We start from the raw sequence: 23662 nt of genomic DNA, 5'->3' as shown, positions 1-23662 counted from the left end.
TGGCTCAAAATATTTTTCTTCATACAAATTTATTGCTCCATTGCAACAGCTACAACAAAAGCGTAAAAAAATGCTCTCTCCTAAACTGGGTTTTAGGGATTCTACATTAGACTCCTCCAATGTCTTAAATTAGGATACCCAACTTCTCGGCAAGCTGTGCTCTATTTAGAACTGATTTTAACAACATTGTTTTGAAGACTTAGAGAATCTGGAAGTCAATTATTCACATACAGTGAACTTAAATGTAGCTGCTAGAATATATAGCTACAAGCAGGCATTAGAAATCAGCAAAGCTTTCTAAAAACAGAATACAATTTTCATATCTATTTCATATGCCTACATGGAATGAAAAATATTCACTCTCAGCAATACCTAAATACTTTTATATTAATGATATCCCCACAGGAGTAACCACCTAATCATTTACAAGAATTTACAAAACTGAAAGAACAAAAGAATTACACAGCCAGCATAAAAAAATCTTACTGGAACAAGTTGTACGGAGATAATTGGAAAAAATGTAATACATTGGAAAAAACTTCCTCTTACCTTGAAGGCAGATTTACTCAAAAATGCCAGAATCTTTTTGCTGTTTATACTTTGTTCAAGTAGATAACTACTGCATATCTAAAAGTATTAAACATTTTGAATTAAGACAAATTTCCACTCACTTAAGATACGTAATAGAGGAGCACTGTCAAGATAAAGTATTTAAATTTTTTTAAATCCAATTCAGGAAGTCTTATTAACTTGTTCCAACTCTCTGGTTGACAACTTCAATATTGATTAAAACACACCCATTAACCTTAAAGGACACCATTAAAGCGCAAAACCAGAAAAGTGATTGGCCACCATTTAGTGAGCTATCGGGCCATAACCAAAAATTAATTAATATTTTGATATTCAAATTCATTATTAAATAGGTTTCTAGCTATGACTGAACACTTAATATTATAAAACAGCTTCATCAAGTCACCTTAATTGCATCAGTTATAGAAGGCCTTTCTTCAGAGTTTCTTTTTGCCATATCCAGAAGAAGAGTCTTTAGTTTCCTTGGCAACACTAGTTTGTGATCAGGTGGATAATTGTATTTGGCTGCTGTCCACAAAATTGCAGCAACACAGTAAATACAGACCTGTTGAAAAAGCAAATATATAATGTAAAGGCAAGGAAAGTTGTAAAGAAACATGAACTTCCAAAGAACTGACTGCATCCTACCCTCAAATATGCTGTTGTACACCCCAGCATATTGCAGAAAGTAGCTTTTATGCATGAGAATAGCAGCTGGTTTTCAAGCCAGGGTCAACACTCCTTATTTTCCTCTTAATATATGCAAGAGGATTTAGGGGCGAAAAAACCAAAATGTCCTCATTATTTTGTAGCAGGTCTTTCATATAAAAATAATTCTGAAGTAATTGCAGGCTTTGGGATCCTGCCCCAAAACCCTGCCAGTAGCAACTTACTTAAGAACAGGCTGCTATAATTCAACAAGCTGATTGTCAGAAACTATTACAGCCTTCCATTATGAATCCTACTTTTAGAGAGATGATAGATTTAATTAGAAAAACTAAGTACTGAAAATTTGTTCTAGGAATTGTGCTAACTGCAGTTAGACCACTTGAAGTTGCCACAGTGAGGAACCTTAAAAAGACCTAAAATGATTTCCATTTTTGGTTAAAGTATGTTCATATTTTAAAACAGAGAGACAAATTCTGCTCACTTAGCAGAATATACCTACCTTGCCAGTGTTGTTAGAACTCTGGCAATACTAAAGCAGCAGAATTTTATAACACAGAGAAAATGTTTCCATTTTGTCCTGAACTGTTCTAACAGAAAGTTTATCTACTTCCAGGATGACTTAACTATGAGCATAGAGAAAAATCAACATCCTTAAGATTCCGGGATACTGGACCTAAAGGAAAACAACAAGCCTTCTCTCTAGAGCAGAAGTTCCTGGAAATGGTCTAAAAAAAGAAGCAAGTTACAAAAGTAGTATAGATTATTTACAAAAACACAGTCATGCCAAGGATTCATGGATGAAGAAAGCATTGTCCTTTTAGATATTTTTTTTAAGCTAGCTGCTGAAATAAGGAAATGTACTGAATGGGGGCAAATCAGTATCCTCAAGGGAATATGTCATGAAGCTACTCTTATAATAAGGCTAGGAACACAGATATCAAGGTGATAAGCATCTGTTATTTTACATACACATACCGAAGCTGATAGACATCCTCCACTTCACTCATAAAAGAGGGCTCAGGCTGGAGGGACAGAGTTTATGTTCCCTCCCACACATGCACAGGACCCACCGGTTCTCTCTCATGCTCAGGTGATGCCTCCCTCACCCCAGCTGTACCCTCTGCCCCCAGCTCCTGAGGAAAGGGAGGACCTATAAAGGAGTTACTATCCTTTTTTCCTCCACCCGTTCAAACAAAGCCCCCCTGCATTTGAGATTGCAGGGGTTGCATTTTCCAGTTCCCTAAAGAGAGGTATTCTGTGATCAACAAACAAGGTGGGAAATGATAATGAGCCCTAAAATTCTATCAGTGAAATAGCTGTGTGAATACTGAGAAAACACCATCACAATCTGGAGTTTGTTAGACATGCTGATTGCTCTCCAATTTTTAAAACTTTTATACACATTACATAGTTAATTTCAAACAATCTAAAAATCATTAAGAAGATTGCAGGTCTTGGGATGCTTAAAATTTCCAGTTTATGCTAAAACTGCCATTTTCTACTCACAGCCAAATCCACAGCAAGTCAAAATTGGCTTGAAGTAGATTTGAAAACCAGTTTTTCCTTTAGATTGCGAAGCATTAATTTTTCATCCTCAGAGTGTGGGTCTATTCCGAAAAGTGCGCATTTTCTTATACACACAGAAAAGATTTGTTGGGTATCAGTCATGTATGCTGACTAATGATAAAATTATGTATTTTACATCTCTTAGAATGGTAGAGATAAAACAGTACGAACTGCAGATTCTATGCCACCTTGCACATCAGAATTGAAAGCAATGGGTTTGCACAGGTGTCAGTGAAAGCATAATTTGAACTGCATCACCTTTTATTACTGTTGATCCATAATATAGAAGAAAGTAATTTTGATTCTCAGAGCCAGGTAAGAGTGTGCAGTATTACAGTTACAAACACACATCTCACTTGTTATCTGAGCTCATGGATTACAGATATTATTGAAAACAATAAAACAAATCCACTGTGCTATTTTTACAATCACTTTTCAGAGTAGATCAGCACATTAAAACAATAGGTCATAATCTGAAGTGCATGGGACTGGGAGTGGGAGTCTTGCCACTGACTTCTTATGTGTAGTCTGTTTCTTACATCTACCCCCACTTACTTACTTACCTCACAGAAGAATACCACAGTGCTACTTATTTACCTGCCTCACCAATGACATTGATGTCCTGATTGTAGACAGTGGTGGCATTTCCATCATGTCCGGTTACAAACTGCCATGCAAACAATTCATGGTTGCTAGCCCATGTCACCTCAAACATTACAAAACATGGGTGATCATCAGTGATCAACAATCACAGAGTCAAACAGGGCTATAGCGTAACTGATAAAAATAGTGAATTAGTTGAACTGTGGGCAGATGCACTCAATTTGAACTTAATTAATGACTCCACGCCTTCCAGTTCTTTCAACAGCAGATAATGGAAATGGGGACACCTCCCTAATCTGGTATTTATCATGCAACAACATAGCTGGTTTGTGTTACAAACTTAATATGGGTCTGGTTCCACATTCACATCACCAGCCTATCACCATCCAGATCAATGCAGCCATAACACCTAATTCAGTACCATTCCAGCACAGCTTTAACTTAAAGAAAGCTGAATAGAAGGTCTTCACCAACTACTTCAATGCCACTGTTAGAAAGATAGACCCCAATACCAGAAAATTCTCATCAGTTTGTCAGTGTGGTGCATACTGTCTCAAGGAAACATATTCTACAAGACTGCATTACAAATTATGTGCCAGGATTAATATCTGAGTTATTGGATCGGTATACAAAATATAAACAGAAGTTTGAAGCCGACTCATTTGCTGAGGATATCATCACAGCTAACAAAGAACTGGTCTCTGTACTAAAGGATGAAAAGCAAAAGTCATGGCAGAATCTCACAGTGTGTGAACATGACCCAAAGCAGCAAGAAAGCATGAATAACTAATGATCAAAGGAAGCAGAACAGCACTACAATGTAATTGCAGACCAGTTCATACACATCAACTCCCAGAGAATTACAGATTGCCAAACAAACAATCCAAGATGTGGTTTGAGTGGCAAGAACACAAGGTGATAATACAATTATAATTTTAGGGCACATGAGTGAATTAATCTCCAGAATTAATGCCCTCAAGAATGGCAAGGCCACCAATCTAGGTGACATCTGTACAGAACAAACCAAACACTTCAGACCAGCAGCAAAGAACTAGTTAATCAAGTTGTTTAGCACATGCTCAGCCTCATATTAAGTACCCAAGATCTGGTGACAAGCATGTATTGTGGCATTCCTGAAAGAATGCAGTGGAGCTGAAGAACTTTAGGCCTGTATCACTACTTAGTCATTTCTACAAACCATACGAGCAACTAATTGTAAACCATCTATCATGACTTGTTGAAAAGCACCTAATTCCAGAGCAAGCTGAATTCCACCCAGGCAAGTCATGCACCAATCAAGTGCTGAACATCACTCAATATATTAAAGACGGCTTTGAAAATGGTATGGTAACAGGGCTGTGTTGGAACTAGGGGTGCTGGAAGTGCAGTAACACCCCCTGACTTGAAGTGGTTTCTGTGATATACAGGTTTACAGTTTTGTTCAATGACTTTGAGCACTCCTACTATAAAAATAGTTAAAACATCAATGTTGCCGACCTATCAGCAGCATATGACACAGTGAATCATTGTAGCCTCCTCACTAAAATAAATAACATGATGAAAGATCATCACCTCATGATGACTGATAAAAATGTTGTTTTTAGTACAGATTGTATGTCAAACTATGTGGGAAGTGGAGCCAATGGTGGCAACAAAAAACAGGCATACCACAAGGCATGTGGTACCAAATGCTGTACCACAAGGGAAGTACTCTCGCCAATACTTTTCAACATCTGCATCAATGATCAACCAATCCAACTCAGCACAAGAAGTTTTATCTATGTCAATGACCTATGCTTTGCTGCTCAGGCCAAGGATTTGGCCCAGATCGAACCTATGTTAATATTGGTGCTATCTAGGCTCTCAGTTTATCACAAGAAGAACCAATTGCTTGCTAACCCAGCCAAAAAGCAAGTGACTTTTCCATCATCACAATTGTGAGGCCAATGGAAAAGTTATCATCATCTGGAATTGGGTATCACTTGCCCATTGCTAGAATCTTGTCTATCTTGGAATAATGCTAGACCACACTCTCTCTTTTAAGGTACACATGGAAAAGACAAAATGCAAAGTTAGCACCTAGAACAATGGTTCCCAAACTTTAACAACCTGTGAACCCCTATCACTAAAATGACAAGTCTCACGAACCCCCTCCTAAAAATGAATATTTCCAGGGATTTTCTCCTTTACCTGAGTATAAGTTATAAAAGCAGTGATCTTGGAAATATAGAAGTTGATTTTATGACATGCTTATTACACACTATTTATTATTATTATTATTATTATTATCATTACTGTATTTTTATTACATTATGAAAACAGCAATACTCTTCCAAGATCTCACTTTCGGAGCTTGTATTACTTTGAATAAGCCTGTTATAAGACAAGGCTCCTACGTTTCATCAAGGACTATCAGATGTGAAAGAGCATTAAGGTATTTAAGAAGCCAACTCAGAGTTCCTCCTACATAAGCATTCAGGTTTTAAGCAGTCCTGGCAAACAATGCATGTTACAACAAAGCTTAAATTGTTCTTTATAATAATTTTAAAAACAATACTAGCTGCCTATTTAATTTTAAAAACAGCAGAAAATATTCACCTTCTTTTCCATTTCTTATAAGGAGTCTTGAAGTTTAAATCTCCTCAGTGTGATAGATATGCTTGCTTTGATTTGCGTAGCTCTTGGAAGTCCAGGGGCTCCGAGCTGCTGGCCCCATGCTGCCTGGGGTCCCTAGGGACTGCTCTGTCTGCCATTAGAGATTTTTTCCCCTGAGAACCCCCTGTAACATTTTGCAAACCCCCAGGGGTTCATGAACCCCCGTTTGGGAACCACTGATCTAGAACAACTTACACAGGAAACTTAGAAGTTAAAAATGGGGAACCAACCCAACACTAACAGCCACTGCACTTGCACTTTGGCCATCGATGGCCAAATATGCATGTCTGGTGTAGGAAAGATTGGTTCATACAAAGAAGCTGGACCCTGTGTTGAATGACAGCTGTGTGAAGTTCCCCTGTGGTGTTATCCATACCGGTGATCTTCTAGGTCACTCCAATCCTTGACTCTGGGAGCCAGCCTTACCCTGATCTGCTGTGAGAACCACCACTCCTGGGCTGTTCACACACAGCCTCTAGCATGTAAGCTGCTTCTTAGATTGTGCAACCGAATGACACTAGCTGATATCTCCAGTCCCACACACAACCCTAGGAACCTCCATCTTGCAGAGTCCAGTTGTACCCACTGGATGCTGCAAGCTTATATGAGTTAATCAATTTAACAAAGAAATTGATATGTACCAGGCTTGTTTTCCCAAGGAGAGTCTTTGACTCGCTTCAAACCAAATGAACTGCTTCAGGTAGAACAAACAAATAAATTTATTAACTATAAAAATAGATTTTAAGTGATAGTTAAGTCAAAGCATAAGAAGTTTGATTTGGTCAAATGAAATAAAAGCAAAGAGCGTTCTAAGCTGATCTTAACACTTTCAATGCCCTTACAAACGTAGATGCTTCTCACCACAGGCTGGCTGGTTGCCCTTCAGCCAGCTTCTCCCTTTTGATCAGCGCTTCAGACGCTTGGTGTGGCGGTGTCTGTAGATGCAGGTGGAAGAGAGAGAGAGAGCATAGCAAACGTCTCTCCCTTTTATCATGTTCTTTCTTCCCTCTTGGCTTTGCCCCCCTCACTCTTCAGAGTCAGGTGAGCATTACCTCATCGCAGTCCAAAACTGGCCAAAGGAAGAAGGGTGACTCACTCGAAAATCCAACAGATTCTTTTGTTGCTGACTAGGTCAGTGTCCTTTGTTCCTGTGAGACTGGGCTGGGTTTTTGACTGGACTTATTTTAAGCCCCGAGGATACATTTACAGCCTCATAACTACACACATGAAATTATAACCTATAACATTACTCTAACAACAATGCTAAGTGCATCATCAGCCTTCCTAAGACACCCAACATGACAAACTTTGCACTGGATACCACACAATCATTTTACAAGTATGAACATGGGGATGTAGGGTGTTCCCCCAAGGTATAGAGCATCACAAGCTGCCACTACATCACAGGAGTCTAAAACCAACAAACACGAACAGCCTTTATGTGCTTGCCACAATCACTCCATCAGATATTAAGAGAGTGGTAACAATCAAAATGGCACAATTGTCAGGCTGACGATATTGGACTTCTGCTGTAGGGCCACTATGCAGCAGTTATCCACCTGAAGTCATGGAAAAAACTTCCTAGCTGCAACAGAACTGCTTATAAAACAAAATCACTGACAGCTACATGACTGGAAAGGTAGTGTACAGGGCTCAAAATACTCATGAAGGATGTCAAAATGCACATCAGTCTTGCTAAACACCTTCCCACGGGTGTGGAAAAGGATTGGTCAACTTGGAGATGTTTAAATTGCCTCTGTCAAGGCTGAATCCCCACTCTGTCACTCCAAGTGCAGAATTTAAGGGTGGGGCCTGCAAGGATTCTAAAAATTAATACATGCCACTCCAGACTTGTATTAAACTCCCAAGGCTATAGCTTTTCTCTGACCTTGGCTTGGTAAACGCTGCCACCACCCAAATGCAAAAAACCCACTTTGAACCCAGGAAGGAGCACTTGGGAATTTCTCCCTGTGGGGTACCTTCAAGCCCTTTCACTGCCGCCCCATGGTGGAAGAGCTGGGAAAGAAAACAAATGAAATTAGCTGTGGCTATTAGCTAATCAAACAATATGCACAAACCTTTTAGGACCCAAAAATGCAACACTGTTCTTAAAAATGGTAAATTTTATTAAAAGCAAAAAGGGTAAAAATACATTTGGAACTCAGGCTTTTTGCTAGGTCTTAAAATAAACAAATTACAAAACTTTAGCACCCAAAACAGTTTTCTTGGGGGTTCAGCTTAAAGGTTACAAGCAAACAAAAAGCATCTGGGGTTAGCACAGGGGAGATCCACCAGATCACGTTTAGCTAAACATTCTGATCTACTTACACATTTGGAGTTCAGATAAGTAGTTCTAGGCATGATCTAATGATTTATGATCATACCTGGCTTAAAGCTGCTTATAGCATGGCTGCTCTGTCCCTCCAGCCCAGAGAACAACAGACAAAGGGAAAGTTTCCTTCCCCATTTTAAAAAGTTCTATCTTCCCATTGGCCCCTTTTGGTCAGGTGTCCACTCTTTTCCCCCCTTTACCTGGGGGACTTTTCAACCCTTTACAGGTAAAGCAAGTAAAGAACAGCTACCAAAAGGAATTTTACAGCTAACTGGCTGGCTGTGTGTCCATCAAAGGAGCTATCCCCCCATTTTGTTTATCAAAGCATCCGAACAAGAACTGGTGGGTCAAAAGTCAATATGGGGAAGTGAGGCTATTCCAGTAACCCAGAAAACATGTGACGGAAGAGAAAAATAAACCATGGAACATCTATTCGTCTGCTGGCTCCTAGAGGAACTGCACACCATCAAAGATCTCGCCAGGGGTACAGACCAAGCCATATATTGTGCCCAATATTGGATGAACTTATGATTGTGGTGGAAGGACACAAGATGATGACCAGTCTCTCAGAAAATACAGTACTTAGTTGTTTCCAACTATTATGAAGATAATAAGTAGCACTCATAGTGCTCTTCATTACTATCATCATCTTTGGGTTGAGAGTTCCTTAGGACTTCTTTATATAGAGAAATTTATCCGCAGAACTATACTGGTATAATTATTCTACTGTCATTGTACTGATATAACTCCCCACCTGGACACTTATTCTAGAGTAAATGTCCACATGCAGAGTCATACCAGTGTAAGCAGAGCAGTATAATTATACCAGCACAGTTCTGCCAGTAGATTACTCGCATAGAGACTCTAGGCTGAAGCCCAAGCTTTGAAGTGCTTGTTTCTGCATCAAATGAATAATTCAGAATGCTGTAGCCTCCAGTGCCATTTCCATTGTAAATGGATTAAAAGAAATCAAACTTTATGAAAGTGCTTTTGAAAATAGATTTTTGGGTTCACACTTCAATACTTGGGAAAAATGAGAAGTGCTTCATAACAAGCAACTATTTATTCATGAGAGCAACATCAAACATTTGATGGATGATAGATGTACTCATTGAATCTTGAAAATATTTAGCCTTCCGCCTCAAGCCTCACTGAACAGTAGAAGTATGCAGCAGTCTTTCCCCCCCCCCAAATAAAATGAATAACTACTCACATGTAAGAGACTCACAGACATGCCTCAAATCATATGACATTACCTTCTCAGTAACAAAATCCATTTCTTCAATTTCAGGAGCCAGATAAAATGTATCATAACATCCTGAAAAAAGAGAAGAGAAACCAAAACCAAAGAGGTAACATATTTGCTTTCCTCACTTCCACAACAAGGAGGAAACATTGCTTTTATTATTATTTTACCTTCATCTTTTGGAGCAGCAAAGAGAACATTTCCATGGCAGTCAATCAGCACACAATCCAAACATAAAAACACTGCAAAACAGGTTACAAGAGAATCATAGCTATATCAAAGTGCATGAATTCTAACATGAATAATTATGACTGAATTTGTTTGAAAAATATTTAATATTAACAGTCTCATGAATCATGTAACCAATTAAGTTTGTGTGTGATATAGTTAAATAAAAACTAAAGTTGAGACACAAACTGGCTAATAAAAATTAAGAAGATAAAATTACCCAGACCTGCAGGTAAAGATGTCCTATTACTGCAGAATAAAAACAAGCAAGAAAGACAAAGTTGGACCTTTAGGAATAGAAAGGACTTCGTAATAACATCACAATACTTTATGTAACGTCTCTTTTCATGTAGTGCAGAAGAGTGATGTCAGATGAGAACAAAAGCAGCAGCTCTGGCTGGATCTGCCCTAGTCTCCTCACAAGGTAAACATGAAGGTATGAAATTACTAACCTAAGAGAATTTTTTTCTCCCAAACCTTGAAGTGACAATACCATGGAGATTAAATGTAACAAATGCTCAACTAAGGTCCTTCTAAAGTGAAATTAACTGGGACTACTGACCATAATTGCAGAGGGACTATCGTCAAGGAGATAGAACACAGAGCTAGAAGGGTCATTATCTGGAAAGGAATTGAAGGCATGTGTCATAAACATACAGTTAAGGGTTAATTCCTCTTTTACCTGTAAAGGGTTAAGAAGCTGATACCTGGCCAGAGGAACCAATGCGGGGACAAGATGTTTTCAAAGAGGGAGGAGGGAAATCAGTCTTTTGTCTGTTCAGAAAAGTTTTGTGCTGGAGTGAAGAATCCAGGAATCAGCCATCTAACATTTCTTAAAAGTAGCAAGTGTTTAGAGATGGAATGTATTAGATTATGTTTATTTTCTTTTGTGACTTTGTTTTTGCATAGAGGGAGAATCAAATAGGGTTTCTTTGTGTAACTAAGATTTTGCCCAGAGGAACATCCTCTGTGTTTTGAATCTGTTGTCTGTGAGAGTAGCTTGCATACTAATCTTACAAAGGTATTCCTTTCACCCTTTTTCTTTAATTAAAAGTCTTCTTTCAAGAACCTAATTGATTTTTCCTTGTTTTAAAATCCAAGGGTATTTTGGATCTGGGCTCACCAGGAGTTGGTGGGAGGTGAATCAGTCTCAATCCTGCCAGGAAAAGGGGGATAAAGACGGGAAATATTTGGGTGGAAGACAGAGTTTCCAAATAATTCTCCCATAAACGTTTTTTTAAACTATTTGGTGGTGGCAGCTACTAGATAAAAGCTGGTAAATAAGCTTAGGGGTTATCTCATGCAGGTCCCCATATCTGTACCCTAAAGTTCAGAGTGGGGTTGACACCTTGACATGTTTGGCAGCAAGCCAGATACAGGACCCTCTGGGAATTTTAATATTCAGAGCCCAATCCTGCAAACACTTGTGCACAGGTAGCTTTACTTACCTAAGTAGGCTCACTGAAGAAGATCCTCACTTGCATAAGCATTTGCTGGCTCAGACCCTCAGCCCTACTCTGTTTAAGAAAATACTTGAGTTGTATAAATATTTTAACTGACGTGAAATCTCAAGAAACTAATTTTCCTGTATTTAACATTAAGAATGTAAGATCATTTTATAAAAATTCAACCTTGCAAAACAGATGAGTAAAACTCTCTCTCCATTAGATATCTTAAAAGCACAGACTGACTTAATGTGCTTTGATATGATAAGCCATCTGATTAATGTGGTTCTTTCTCAGTGGGCAAGCATCAAATAAACCCTTTTCCTATGAAAAAAGTATTAGAGTAATAATTTTACATTATATAAATTCTAAAAAAAAGAGAGAGAAGTTCGAATATGTTCTGAGAAAATGGTGAAAAAGTCCTTCTTTAGTTAACAACAAATCCATGAAGAGCAGGTTAAGAAGAACAGCGAGGAAATTAAAAGTTATTGGCCACAATTCAGAAAAGCACTTAAACTGTGCCTAACTGTAAGTACATGCTTAAGTCCCATTGTCTTCAATAAGATATAAATCACATTCTTTGGTACTGTTCTGAAGAGGGATGCTTTCCTGGAGTGGCGGGTGGGGGGGGACATTACTTATTATATCAACTGAGGCAGTGCCCAGAAGCACCATCAGGACTAGGACCTCATTGTGTTAGGTGCTTTACAAACAAATAAGATGTTGTCCTTGCCCCAACGAGTCTAGATTTTAAGACCCTGAACCTCCAACTGGATCCATGCACGGCAACCCTGGAGCCTCATTGCAAGAGTGGAAGGATCTTCCTGCATGTATCCAATCATAAGATCTGGGCCAAAGCCCAGAAACAATATATAAAGGATAAGAGGATAGGAAATAATCAAAGTCCCAATAAAGGACTCAGTGTGCATGTAGGGATCCATAGTACTAGAATCCAGTGTGGGTCAGGTTCAAAATACATAAATTTAGAGGGTGTTTTAAATGCACTTGAGCTACCTCAAAAATTCTTAGTTAGCTAATTATTTGGAAAGTGGGTTTGAGAATGATTCAGAAGGAGGAAAAGATGTCTTTATAAATATGCTCAAGAAGGGCAGCCTACACATAGGACAGCATTGGGAAAGGCAGGAAGCATTAAAATTAAAAGGGATACTGATTTCTAAAAAAATAATTAAAAATCAATTTTATAACAGGAGTATCCTGTATACAGTGTGTCATTAACTTTATATCTATATCTGTATATTAAGTACAGTAAAAGACATGCTATCCAGCATGTTGGAGGAATGGGGGTTGCCGGCTAGGCAAAAATCCCAGATAACTAAGGGGGCTCAGGGAGGGAGTTTGGATGTGGGAAGGAGCTCGGGGCAGGAGGTTGGGGTGCAGAGAGGTTTTGGGGTGCCAGATCCAGGCAGCGATTACCTCGGGCAGCTCCCTGCAAGCGGCAACATGTCCCTGCTGCTTCTAAGCAGAGGCACAGCCAGGCGGCTTTGCGCACTGCCCTGTCCCGCCCACTGGCTGTGCAGCTCCCATTGACCAGGGACCGCAGCCTATGGGAGCTGCGGGGGTGGTGCCTGGGGCAGAGGCAGTATGCAAAGCTGCCTGCCCATGCCTCCGCCTAGGAGTGGCAGGGACATGTTGCTGCTTGTGGGGAGCCACCGAGGTGAGCACCACCTAGATCTAGTACTCTGAAATGCTAGTTTCTAGAGTTTTCCTGTTTATAAAGTGCCAGAAAACACAACTTTTACTGTATTAGTAACACAGCAGAATCACATATGTTTAGAACAGTCTTTTGGATAAACTCAAGAAGGTCCCTATCAAACAAACTCAGTTCACTATTGCTCTCGCTCCCTATGAACACAGCTGCCTGCAGTCTCTTTGGTTTCAGATTGACTTCTGCTCTGGTGCTAAACACCTTCTTGCAGGACTACAGGAAGAGCCATACAAGCTGCCCTAGAGCAGTATGTAAGTGATATAATCACTTTCATGCAAGAGACAAGAAGTGAAACTGACCAAAAAACCAGCGAAGTCGATTATACTGAATGTGCTGTCAAAGTAAACACATGAAGCTACAGAGGAAAAACACACTAACTTTTTGTTGTAATTTTTTTCAGTTATAGTAGCCTTAAGGGTTACTGGTTCAACATTTTCATATGGAAATGTGATTTTCAGGTTGGTAGTGCCCTTTTCCAGCTGCATGTGCAAATTCACTCTTTCCTTGTCTGAATTACAACACAGACTTTAACACTTTGGTGTCACAACCATATATAGTACTTTACACATATGCTATTTATTTTATCACAGTGGTCCAGAGGTACATCTTTTTACTAACTCTGGACCCAATCCTGCAAGCTGCTGTGTGGGCAACCCCACCCACATGCAAGTCTCCACTGCAGTCAATGGGGGTCTACAAATGTGAAGTACCTTGCAGGATCATGGCCTTAGACTATTTACATGGTAAGTTCTAAGGTATGTATTTTAATAATTGCGAACACCCATGACCTAGCATTTATTTTCAACCAGCAACACAGCTTTCTTCCACTGCACTTCAGGACTAAGTCAGTTAAGCAACTAAGGGTATGTCTACACTACAGGATTATTCCGATTTTACATAAACTGGTTTCGTAAAACAGATTGTATAAAGTCGAGTGTACGCAGCCACACAAAGCACAATAATTCGGTGGTGTGCGTCCATGTACCGAGGCTAGCGTTGATTTCTGGAGCATTGCACTGTGGGTAGCTATCCCGTAGCTATCCCATAGTTCTCGCAGTCTCCCCCGCCCATTGGAATTCTGGGTTGAGATCACAATGCATGATGGTGCAAAAACGGTATCGCGGGTGATTCTGGGTAAATGTTGTCACTCAATCCTTCCTCCGTGAAAGCAACGGCAGACAATCATTTTGCGTCCTTTTTCCCTGGATTGCCTTGGCAGATGCCATAGCATGGCAACCATGGAGCCCGTTTTGCCTTTTGTCACTGTCATCGTATGTGTACTGGATGCTGCTGACAGACGCGGTACTGCAGTGCTACACAGCAGCATTCATTTGCCTTTGCAAGGTAGCAGCGACGGTTACCATCCCTATTGTACCGCCTGCCGTGCCATTGTAAATTGGCGATGAGATGACAATTATCAGTCGTTCCGTACCATCTGCTGCTGTTATGGGTGCTCCTGGCTGGCCTTCGCTGAGGTCGGCCGGGGGCGCAAAGACAAAAATGGGAATGACTCCCCGGGTCATTTCCTCCTTTATGTTTTATCTAAAAATAGAGTCAGTCCTGCCTAGAATATGGGGCAAGTGTACTAGAGAACCAGTGTACCAGAGAGCACAGCTGCTCCGTGTCAGATCCCACAGAAATGATGAGCTGTATGCCATTCTAGGGGGTGCCCCTGTAACAACCCCACCCATTGCTTCCCTCCTCCCCCAACCCTCCTGGGTTACCATTGCAGTGTCCCCCCATTTGTGTGATGAAGTAACAAAGAATGCAGAAATAAGAAACACTGAGTTTTTAGTGAGATAAAATGAGGGGGAGGAAGCCTCCAGCTGCTATGATAGTCCAGGCAGTACAGAATCTTTTCTTTAGACATGAAAGGGGTGGGGGGCTGATGGAGCTCAGCCCCCAGTTGCTATGATGAAGACTGTTACCAGCTGTTCTGTACCATCTGCCAGGAATGACCGGGAGTCATTCCTATTTTTACCCAGGTGCCCCCGGCCGACCTCACCGAGGCCAGCCAGGAGCACTCACGGGCTGATGATGACAATGGATAGCAGTCATATTGTACCATCTGCCACAGGGCAGGGGAGGGGAGAGGATGCTGCTGTTCAGTGCCACAGCACCGCGTCTACCAGCAGCATGCAGTAGACATACGGTGACATTGAAAAGAGTCAAGAAACAATTTTTTTCCCTTTTCTTTCATGGGGGAGGAAGGGGGGTAAATTGACGAGATATACCCTGAACCACCCCGGACAATGTGTTTGACCCTACAGGCATTGGGAGCTCAGCCAAGAATGCAAATGCTTTTCGGAAACTGCGGGGACTGTGGTATAGCTGGAGTCCTCAGCACCCCTTCCCTCCCTCCATGAGCGTTCATTTCATTCTTTGGCTTTCCGTTATGCTTGTCACACAGCACTGTGCTGTGGCCTCTGTCTAACATAGCCTGGAGATTTTTTCAAATGCTTGTCATTTCGTCTTCTGTAACGGAGCTGTGATAGAACAGATTTGTCTCCCCATACAGCGATCAGATCCAGTATCTTCTGTACGGTCCATGCTGGAGCTCTTTTTGGATTTGGGACTGCATCGCTACCCGTGCTCATCAGAGCTCCATGCTGGGCAAACAGGAAATGAAATTCAAAAGTTTGCGGGGCTTTTCCTGGCCAGTGCATCCAAGTTCAGATTGCTATCCAGAGCAGTCACAATGGTACACTGTGGGATACTGCCTGGAGGCCAATACTGTCGATTTGCGGCCACACTAACCCTAATCCGACATGGCAATACCGATTTCAGCGCTACTCCTCTCGTCGGGGAGGAGTACAGAAACCGGTTTAAAGAGCCCTTTATATTGATATAAAGGGCCTCATTGTGTGGATGGGTGCAGGGTTAAATCAGTTTAACGCTGATAAATTCGGTTTAAACGCGTAGTGTAGACCAGGCCTAAGTTGCAAATTTAGGTGGGCCTACACATGCTAACAAAAAGTTTATTCTTCTTCTATGTAACTGTCATGGTTACAAGGCAAACTGTGCCTCTCAAGTGCACACCTTAGATGACAAGTCTGGCTTCCGGCACCTCACTTTGGATAGAACCACACAGACCAAACACTCAGATTGGATCTCTGGCTGCAGCCCTGCTGGTTCTCCACTGTGTTGACACAGCCCCAACTCTGTTTTGGCAACTGTAAGAGTTTCCCTTCAGAAGCCTGTGACGTGTGCAGTGACACAAACAATGTCTTGAAAACAAAGCTTTATTTATTCTTTCACCAAAGGTACAAAACAGATAGAGAAAAGAATATAAAACAACAAGAGGCCAACCCACAAGGGTATTAACCACTGTAAATTCCCCTCAGCCCAGCTAACTCCATTCCTGGCAGGCAGAAAACAACCTGGCTTGCTCACAGCACATGCATGTCTATCAATCTGTCAGCTTCCACTGACACCCTCGGCGTCTCCTCTAGCTATCCAAAACACCTCCCTTTTCTAGGATCTTTGAGATTTAGGCTATGTCTACACAAGAGACCTTAGAGCAGCACAGCTGGACTGATACAGCTGCACCGCTGTAAGATCGCTTGCGTAGTCGCTCTATGCTGACGGGAGAGAGCTCTCCCGTTGACAAAATTAAACCACCTCCAACAAGTGGTGGTAACTATGTCAGCGGGAGCTCTCTCCTGCTGACACAGTGCTGTGCACACTGCCACCGATGTGATACCACACCCCTGAGTGACATAAATAGTAGTGTAGACATGGCCTTAGATACACTTTTATCCCAGGCTTCACCCTTGGGAACAGTAAACCATTCTAGCCTTGATGGAGAAAGTCAGGTAGTTTCATCCCCATTAAAAGCCCATCCATTGTTTCATCAAAGAGCTCTTATCTGTGTCATTGTTTCATTTCCTGCAGTTTCTCGTCAATGGTCTCTTTTGAACTTCTGGCAGTCAGGCAGGTTAACATCAAAATAGATTACCTGACGAGGGAGCATATAATATGTATAGAAATCTAACATACCTAACTCCCTCATTTGACATACTAATACCAAAATGAAGTACACTGTGCAAGTACTATTTACTATATAGTTTTTCACATAATGATTTCATGTACTGTCTGGCATACATCTGATAAGCTTAATTTGAAATGTGATCCTGTACTTAAAAAACATTTCCAAATTTGAAAAGGAAAAAAAGCAAGCTTTGGTTAAAATGAATTTAATTACAGAAACCCTGTTTTTTAAAAAATCTGGAAATGAACAGTTAATCAAGCCAGACAGATTCCTATTGCCATTTAAACAGTCGTCATTCCTCACTTTATCAGTCTTTCACTGCCATAATTAAGACAAAGTAGGTTAAAAAATACACATTTAAAAAAAAAAAAAAGACTCAAGAATGGGTAAAATGAATCATTCTTAAGATTGTGCTGGGAAGGGGGTATTCAAAAAAAAATCAATAAGATAAAGAGTTTTTCATTAAGTAGCAAATGAACAGTAAAACTGTTTTATAATGAGTACATATACACCTGTACCCCAATATAATGCGACCCGATATAACACAAATTCGAATATAATGCGGTAAAGCAGTGCTCCGGGGGGCGGGGCTGCGTACTCTGGTGGATCAAAGCAAGTTCAATATAATGCGGTTTCACCAATAACGCAGTAAGATTTTTTGGCTCCCAAGGACAGCGTTATATCGGAGAAGAGGTATATTTTTTATATATATATATATATATATATATATATACACACACACACACACACACACACACACACACACACACACACACCCTTATCAGAACGGTTCTAAAGTGAACAATATTCAGCTCAAAAGTTTCACGCTGAAAGGCAGAAGACCCAAAATGAAGATGCTAGAAAGGATATCCTCCCATTTACTGGTTTGTGTCACAACCTTAATATTTATTTAAACAGTTTTTAATTTTCAAATGCTAGGCAAAGTTCAGATCTCAGATTGCATCAGTATGTTGAAACTCAGCTGCTTTGGACACACGCATATGCACAGTAGCAGAGGTTTGTTGGGCATATTAAATTAGAATCTAGCTCATTATATGCAGTAATTTGGAGTTTTTCCAAACATTAGGGACATGCACCATGGTTCTGAAATCACATAGAGCAGCATAGGTTAAAGTTTAAGAGCAGCATACCTTAAGTGCACAAAAATCTACTTTTATAGCTAATTTTCTTTGTAATATTTTTATACTATAAAAAGATAAAAATGGCTGAATCAACACAATCCTAAAAAATGCTATGAATTATTGTATTTTAGTAGTGATTTGTTTATATTCATTCGCTACTGATTTAACCAATATCCTTAGGAAGAATTTTTAAACAAACAGAAAGCAAAAACAAACCAACCCAAACCAAAAACAGCTCTCTTTATATTAGAGCTTCTTCAGGTTTATCATTAGCGTAAGCTGGACCAAACATGTTCAAGATTCCTACTAAAATTCAGGATACACATGAAATCCTCACCCCCCACCCACCTCAGCTTTTTATGCTAGAGGGCACAGCAGTAAAAAGAGGCCTTAAATGCTCAAGTTCCAGCTTTGGAAAGATTCCCCTCCCTCCCCTCTTCCCCCCCCCGTGTCAGATCCTCAGGTATGGGGACATGGTTGGGGGAACAGCCTCAGCACACAGTTCCGTGTAGATCCTGAACACTATGAAATCCTATAGGCTGCTGGAACTTGCAGAGGTCCCCATGGGCTTGTTAAAGGTAACACACAGACTCTCATCCAGGGAAATTAATCTCTTTACTTTATACACTTCCTCAGACATACCAAAAGTTCAATAAAAAAGAGATATAGTCTTCCCATGAAATGTATGAAACTTAATTCCAAGTGTACTAAAATTTTTCAATCAGAGTCTCTATAACTGAAGTTAATCACAGTATTTTAAAATTTCAGTTTTCATTTGAGTTGCAGAAGAAACATTTAAATAGGTATATGCAGTGAAAAATCCTGATATACAACAATAATCTATGCAAGTGAATATACATATAGACTATTTAGAAGTCATGAAGGCACTACCTGGATAATCTATGCAAGTCTGTAGAGTAAACAAGCATTCATGACATAATGCCCAGAGTTCATAGTCTTTCAATGGCTTACCATACCAAGACAAAAGATGTTTCAGAGAGACCTCCTGAAAATAAAATCAAAGAAAAAAAAGTTATGAGACAATACATTTCTAAAAATAAAATATCTACTGATGTTTTGACAAAAAGTACCTTAAACTAAATGCACACATTTTAAAGGCATTGGGGCTTAGGCATTTTATTCCAGTTAATGTTAATAAATGTCACTGGTAACTTCTCATAGAAAAATCTTTGCACAACAACAAGATGAATTAATTCTAAACTTCTGAAATACGCAGAAAAAATTGTAATTCAAATTAGCTTTCACAGGAAGGGGAAAAAAGTATCTCTGGAGAGCTGATCTGTTCAAAATCTTTTTGCTTATCACAATACAAAGATTCTTTGCAGTATGACAGAAATAATTAAAAGAGACATTGCCTAGCAGAGCCCTGCAGTAGGACTCGGATCCTGTGGGTCCCACAGGACCACTGGCATAATAGAATAGTTTAAAAGAATAGTTCCATCAAGGGCTCTATTGCCTAGCCTACAAAGAGCAGAAATCCTGATCTCTCTTGACAGCAGCATTATAGGTCTTACCTTAAAGATTGCATCAAAGTTTCTTGTACTTCTGTGAAACAAGTTACATAACATCGACAACAGAAATGTCAGAATTCTTTTGAAGTAAAAACATTATTTTGTTTTTAATAATTGTTGACAATTTAATTTACACGAGTGGCATGTTGTATCACTAAAAGTTGTAGCTTGTTTATCAAGCTAGATGTTTACACTTGACCATCACCCTAGTATAAAGAAGTGTTATTGTACAAATGCAAGAGAATATTTACTGTTCTTCATAGGGGCTTTCTAGGCTATAATTTATGAATATTTTCTTTGGAATTTCATAACTATAACAGAGGTTTATTACCTTCAGTCACAACAGTTTGATGCAAGTCACGGATGCTAAAAACAACATTCTCGTCAGACCAAGGATCAGTAGCCTTGGGGGAAGAAGCCATATTATATTCATACCTGGAATCCTGCAGGTACACTGACTTTCACCATAAGGCAGCCATAAAGGTAGGTAAATACTTTGGCCTAATGCCTTTTAAACATCCTTTTAAAAAGTGAACTGTATAAACTTTGTATTAACTGTTAAGAAGTACAGTCAACAATAACTTTTTAAAGTGCTATGTTTTTGTAGTCTGCTCTTAACATACATTTCCTTGTGTTAGATTCTCTCTACCAAACACCGTGTGTAGCATGTTGCATAAAAAAAAGCATAGCTAACTTCACTACGGGTAAATGTCATCCAGCCTGATCAGATTAAGTTTCATTTTCAAATTTGCCATCACCAGTATTCTTGAGCCTGACACAGAGCTCAAGAGCTCAACCACAATTCTGTTTCTTGATCTTGTTTAAAAAAAAAAAAAAAGCTGATGAAAGCTATTTAAATAGTTAAGAGGAGTCAGCTGCATAAAAACATGACTCTTTAAAAATAATTTTTAAAAGGAGCCAACTTCTCAAAGTTTGCCAGACAGCAAAAACAAGACACTAACTGAGCTACAGGACCCTCACTTGAAAAGTGGTCAACATTTGGTATGAAGGATTTTTGATGTCCCTTTTGGCTACCCTTTTTGTTACCCTCTTCATACAATGATACTTCTGACAAGTCTCTGAGCTGTGCCTATGACCTCCTCCTGGAGAGGCTTCAAAACAAAAACAGGTGTTAACAGTTCAAATTCAGCCATGGGATAAAACTGCCAGAGTTGGAGAAACTCTCAGACAGTCTGAGAGTGATGCTTGGTCTCAGAGAGTCTTTCAAGTCAACAAATACTGTGATGCCAACTTCCCCACATTTCCCTCTGAGGCCATGCTACTCTGTTCTACATCAGAACAGCTACTAGGGCAGAGAGGAAACCTTCCTCACTGATATTTGCAGTCTGCAGCCTCTAGAGGAACTCAAAGATCTGCACAGAAAGCTGATGCTACCTCCTCTCCTTTTGTTCACCTGACTGCTTTCTCTGCTCCACATATCAGGTGCTTCTGACCACAGCGAGAAGCTAATGAATAGCTTGCAAGGGAAGGAGGAAGAAGATGGCCCACTCCCCCCATGTTCATCTCTTAGCAATAGCATTCACCCTTAAGGCTCCAGTGATGTGGGGAGTAAATATGAAACACACAAGTTAGTAGGGGAGCAGAAAGAGACATCCTGTACTTTCTCATTACATGCAGGGAGAAGGAGAGAGAGGAAGGAAAGAAAGGAACATTGACTAGAGCAGGAAAGTTGACAGAATTTAAGAAGGGTAGCAAAGGGGAAAGGCTTACCACAGGAGAGTGTGTGCAGGCAATGGTGGACAACAGAATGGATGAAGAGGTGAGAAGAATCATAGGAATGGAAATGCTGTTTCAGAGAAAGGCAGCAAAGACAAGGATGTAACAAAATAAATACTAGACAAGAGAAATACCACCATTATCTGTGACTGAGTGAATCAGATAAGCACAAGGGGAGAATAAGAAAAAAATAGAAGTGGGAGGGATGGGGAAAGAAAAGAAAAGATGCAGGCAAGTTACAGGTTACTTAATTTTATTTAATTGGCATTCTTTTGAGTGACACTTCCCTGGCAAGTGTCCTAGATCTGTTTTGGAAAGAGGGATGAAATAAGTACTATAGTCATTTAGAAGTATTAGTTTCACTGGCTATAGAGGATCTTGTATTTCCATAATGAGGTTACCTTGGTTTCTACCTATATTGCTATTACCTCTTCTGGGTGGCTGTTGTCCAGATATTGCTAGACAAAGATTACTTTTATTCCAGATGGTACGCAATGCCTAAATGTTGTCATTATGGAGAGAGGGGAAACAGGAAAGAAAAGGAAGGCCCCTCCAGAGTCCACTATCAGGGCTTTATTTGCCCTACTCCTTGTGCAAATTCTTAAGTATGAGCACTATGCATATTATCAGTAAATACTCAATACTCTTGTTTAAGCAAAATAATTGCACCAAGTCCAATTAAATGAAGTTTACTTGGTAAGCAGTGTTGCTTTCCTTAGTTATGGCTATGAGGCAACTTTTTTACTTAAGGCCCCAATTCCCCAAATAATTTAAGCATGTTTTAACTTTATGCGTATGCTTATGTTCCACTGAATTCAGTGGGACATTTAAAAAAAAGTTTAAAAGCCTATTTAAGCTTTTCAGAAATACCACTAGAGACTTCCAGCAACGCAAGTTTCAGAAGTTTTGAATCCTCTAGGCTGTTGATATCAACTTTATCCAACATCCCTACTTCTTTAGTACTGCACCATCAGCAATATACTTATATGCATAAGTCTGTGCAAAATCCTCATTTTCTCTATTTATTTCTGAAATTCTCAAATTGTATCAATTTTTTTGGAAATGTATCCTTTTCATATTAGAAATGGTTTAAGAGCTCAGTTTTTAAGAAAACATTTTCTTAATCAGAGTAGCTTTGATGAGAAATATGAAGGTATAGTAGAAGTTGTTTTATCCAGCATGTTGGGGGAAGTGAGGGTGCCGCTAAGTAGAAAATGCCGGTTAACTAAGGGGAGTGAGTTTGGGTGTGGGAGGGGGAGTGCAGAAAACAGGCTCTGGGAGAGTTTGGATGTGGGTGGGGGCTCGGGGCAGTGAGTTGGGGCGCCGAAGGAGGTTTAGGGTGCCAGATCCAGGGGGTGCTCACTTCTGGCAGCTCCCCACAAGCAGCGACCTGTTCCGCCTGCTCCCGGACAGAGGCATGGCAGGCAGCTCTGCACACTGACTACACCCACAGGCGCAGCCCCCGCGACTTCCACTGCCCGCAGTTCCCAGCCAATGGGACCTGTGCAGCCAGCACTCAGGGCAGGGGAAGAGTGCGCAGAGCTGCCTGCCACGCCTCTGCCTAGGAGCAGCCGGGACAGGTTGCCACTTGCAGGGAGCTGCTCGAGGTGAGTGGCCCCCAGATCCGGCACCCCCTCATTTATCCCAGGCCCCCTCCTGCACACAAACTCCATCCCAGAGCCCACAGTCCACACCCACTCCTGTGCCCCAACCCCCATGTTGGCCCTGTGCCAACCAGACTATAAACCAGCATTTCAATGAAGATCAGAAATGCTGGTTTATAGAGCTTTCCAGTTGGTGAAGTGCCGGATAAAACAGCTTTTACTATATATTATAGATTAATATATATTGTAGGCATTAATGACTTTCACTTTAATGAGAAAATTCTTTAGTACATATTGTATGCCCCTTCTCGCTACTAAGGAGAATGATGTTGGTAAAAGGACTAACGTAAAAATGTTTAGTAATATTCTTATAATTCACTGCTGATACCAGTTTTATATACCCAAACATCTAGGAATAATAAATATCTGAACTATGCCTGCCTTTTAGGCCAAGAATAGTACTATATTATGCGAACATACACTGGCATCTTATAAACAGCCATAATGAGGCAATAAATAACACATTAGTCCTCTCTTAGGGAACACCATTCTGGGAATACACAATTTTTCTTACCTGTAAATGATATTTCACCAATGGTCAATGTCATTCTCTACC

General features: G+C 40.2%; 1 protein-coding gene across 1 annotated transcript in view; it reads right to left on the bottom strand.

Moving 5' to 3' along the window:
* Positions 1-23662, bottom strand: part of KNDC1 (kinase non-catalytic C-lobe domain containing 1) — a 104183-nt gene that overhangs the window by 42098 nt on the left and 38423 nt on the right. The window contains 5 exon segments of the mRNA XM_030570230.1: positions 550-627; positions 977-1135; positions 9652-9713; positions 9812-9883; positions 19065-19179. Coding sequence (XP_030426090.1) covers positions 550-627; positions 977-1135; positions 9652-9713; positions 9812-9883; positions 19065-19179 — 486 coding nt within the window.

This window comes from Gopherus evgoodei, chromosome 7, assembly GCF_007399415.2.
Source record: "Gopherus evgoodei ecotype Sinaloan lineage chromosome 7, rGopEvg1_v1.p, whole genome shotgun sequence".
NCBI classification, from domain to species: domain Eukaryota; kingdom Metazoa; phylum Chordata; order Testudines; family Testudinidae; genus Gopherus; species Gopherus evgoodei.
Note: the sequence above shows the minus strand (reverse complement) of the source record. Positions and strands in the feature narration are given on the sequence as shown.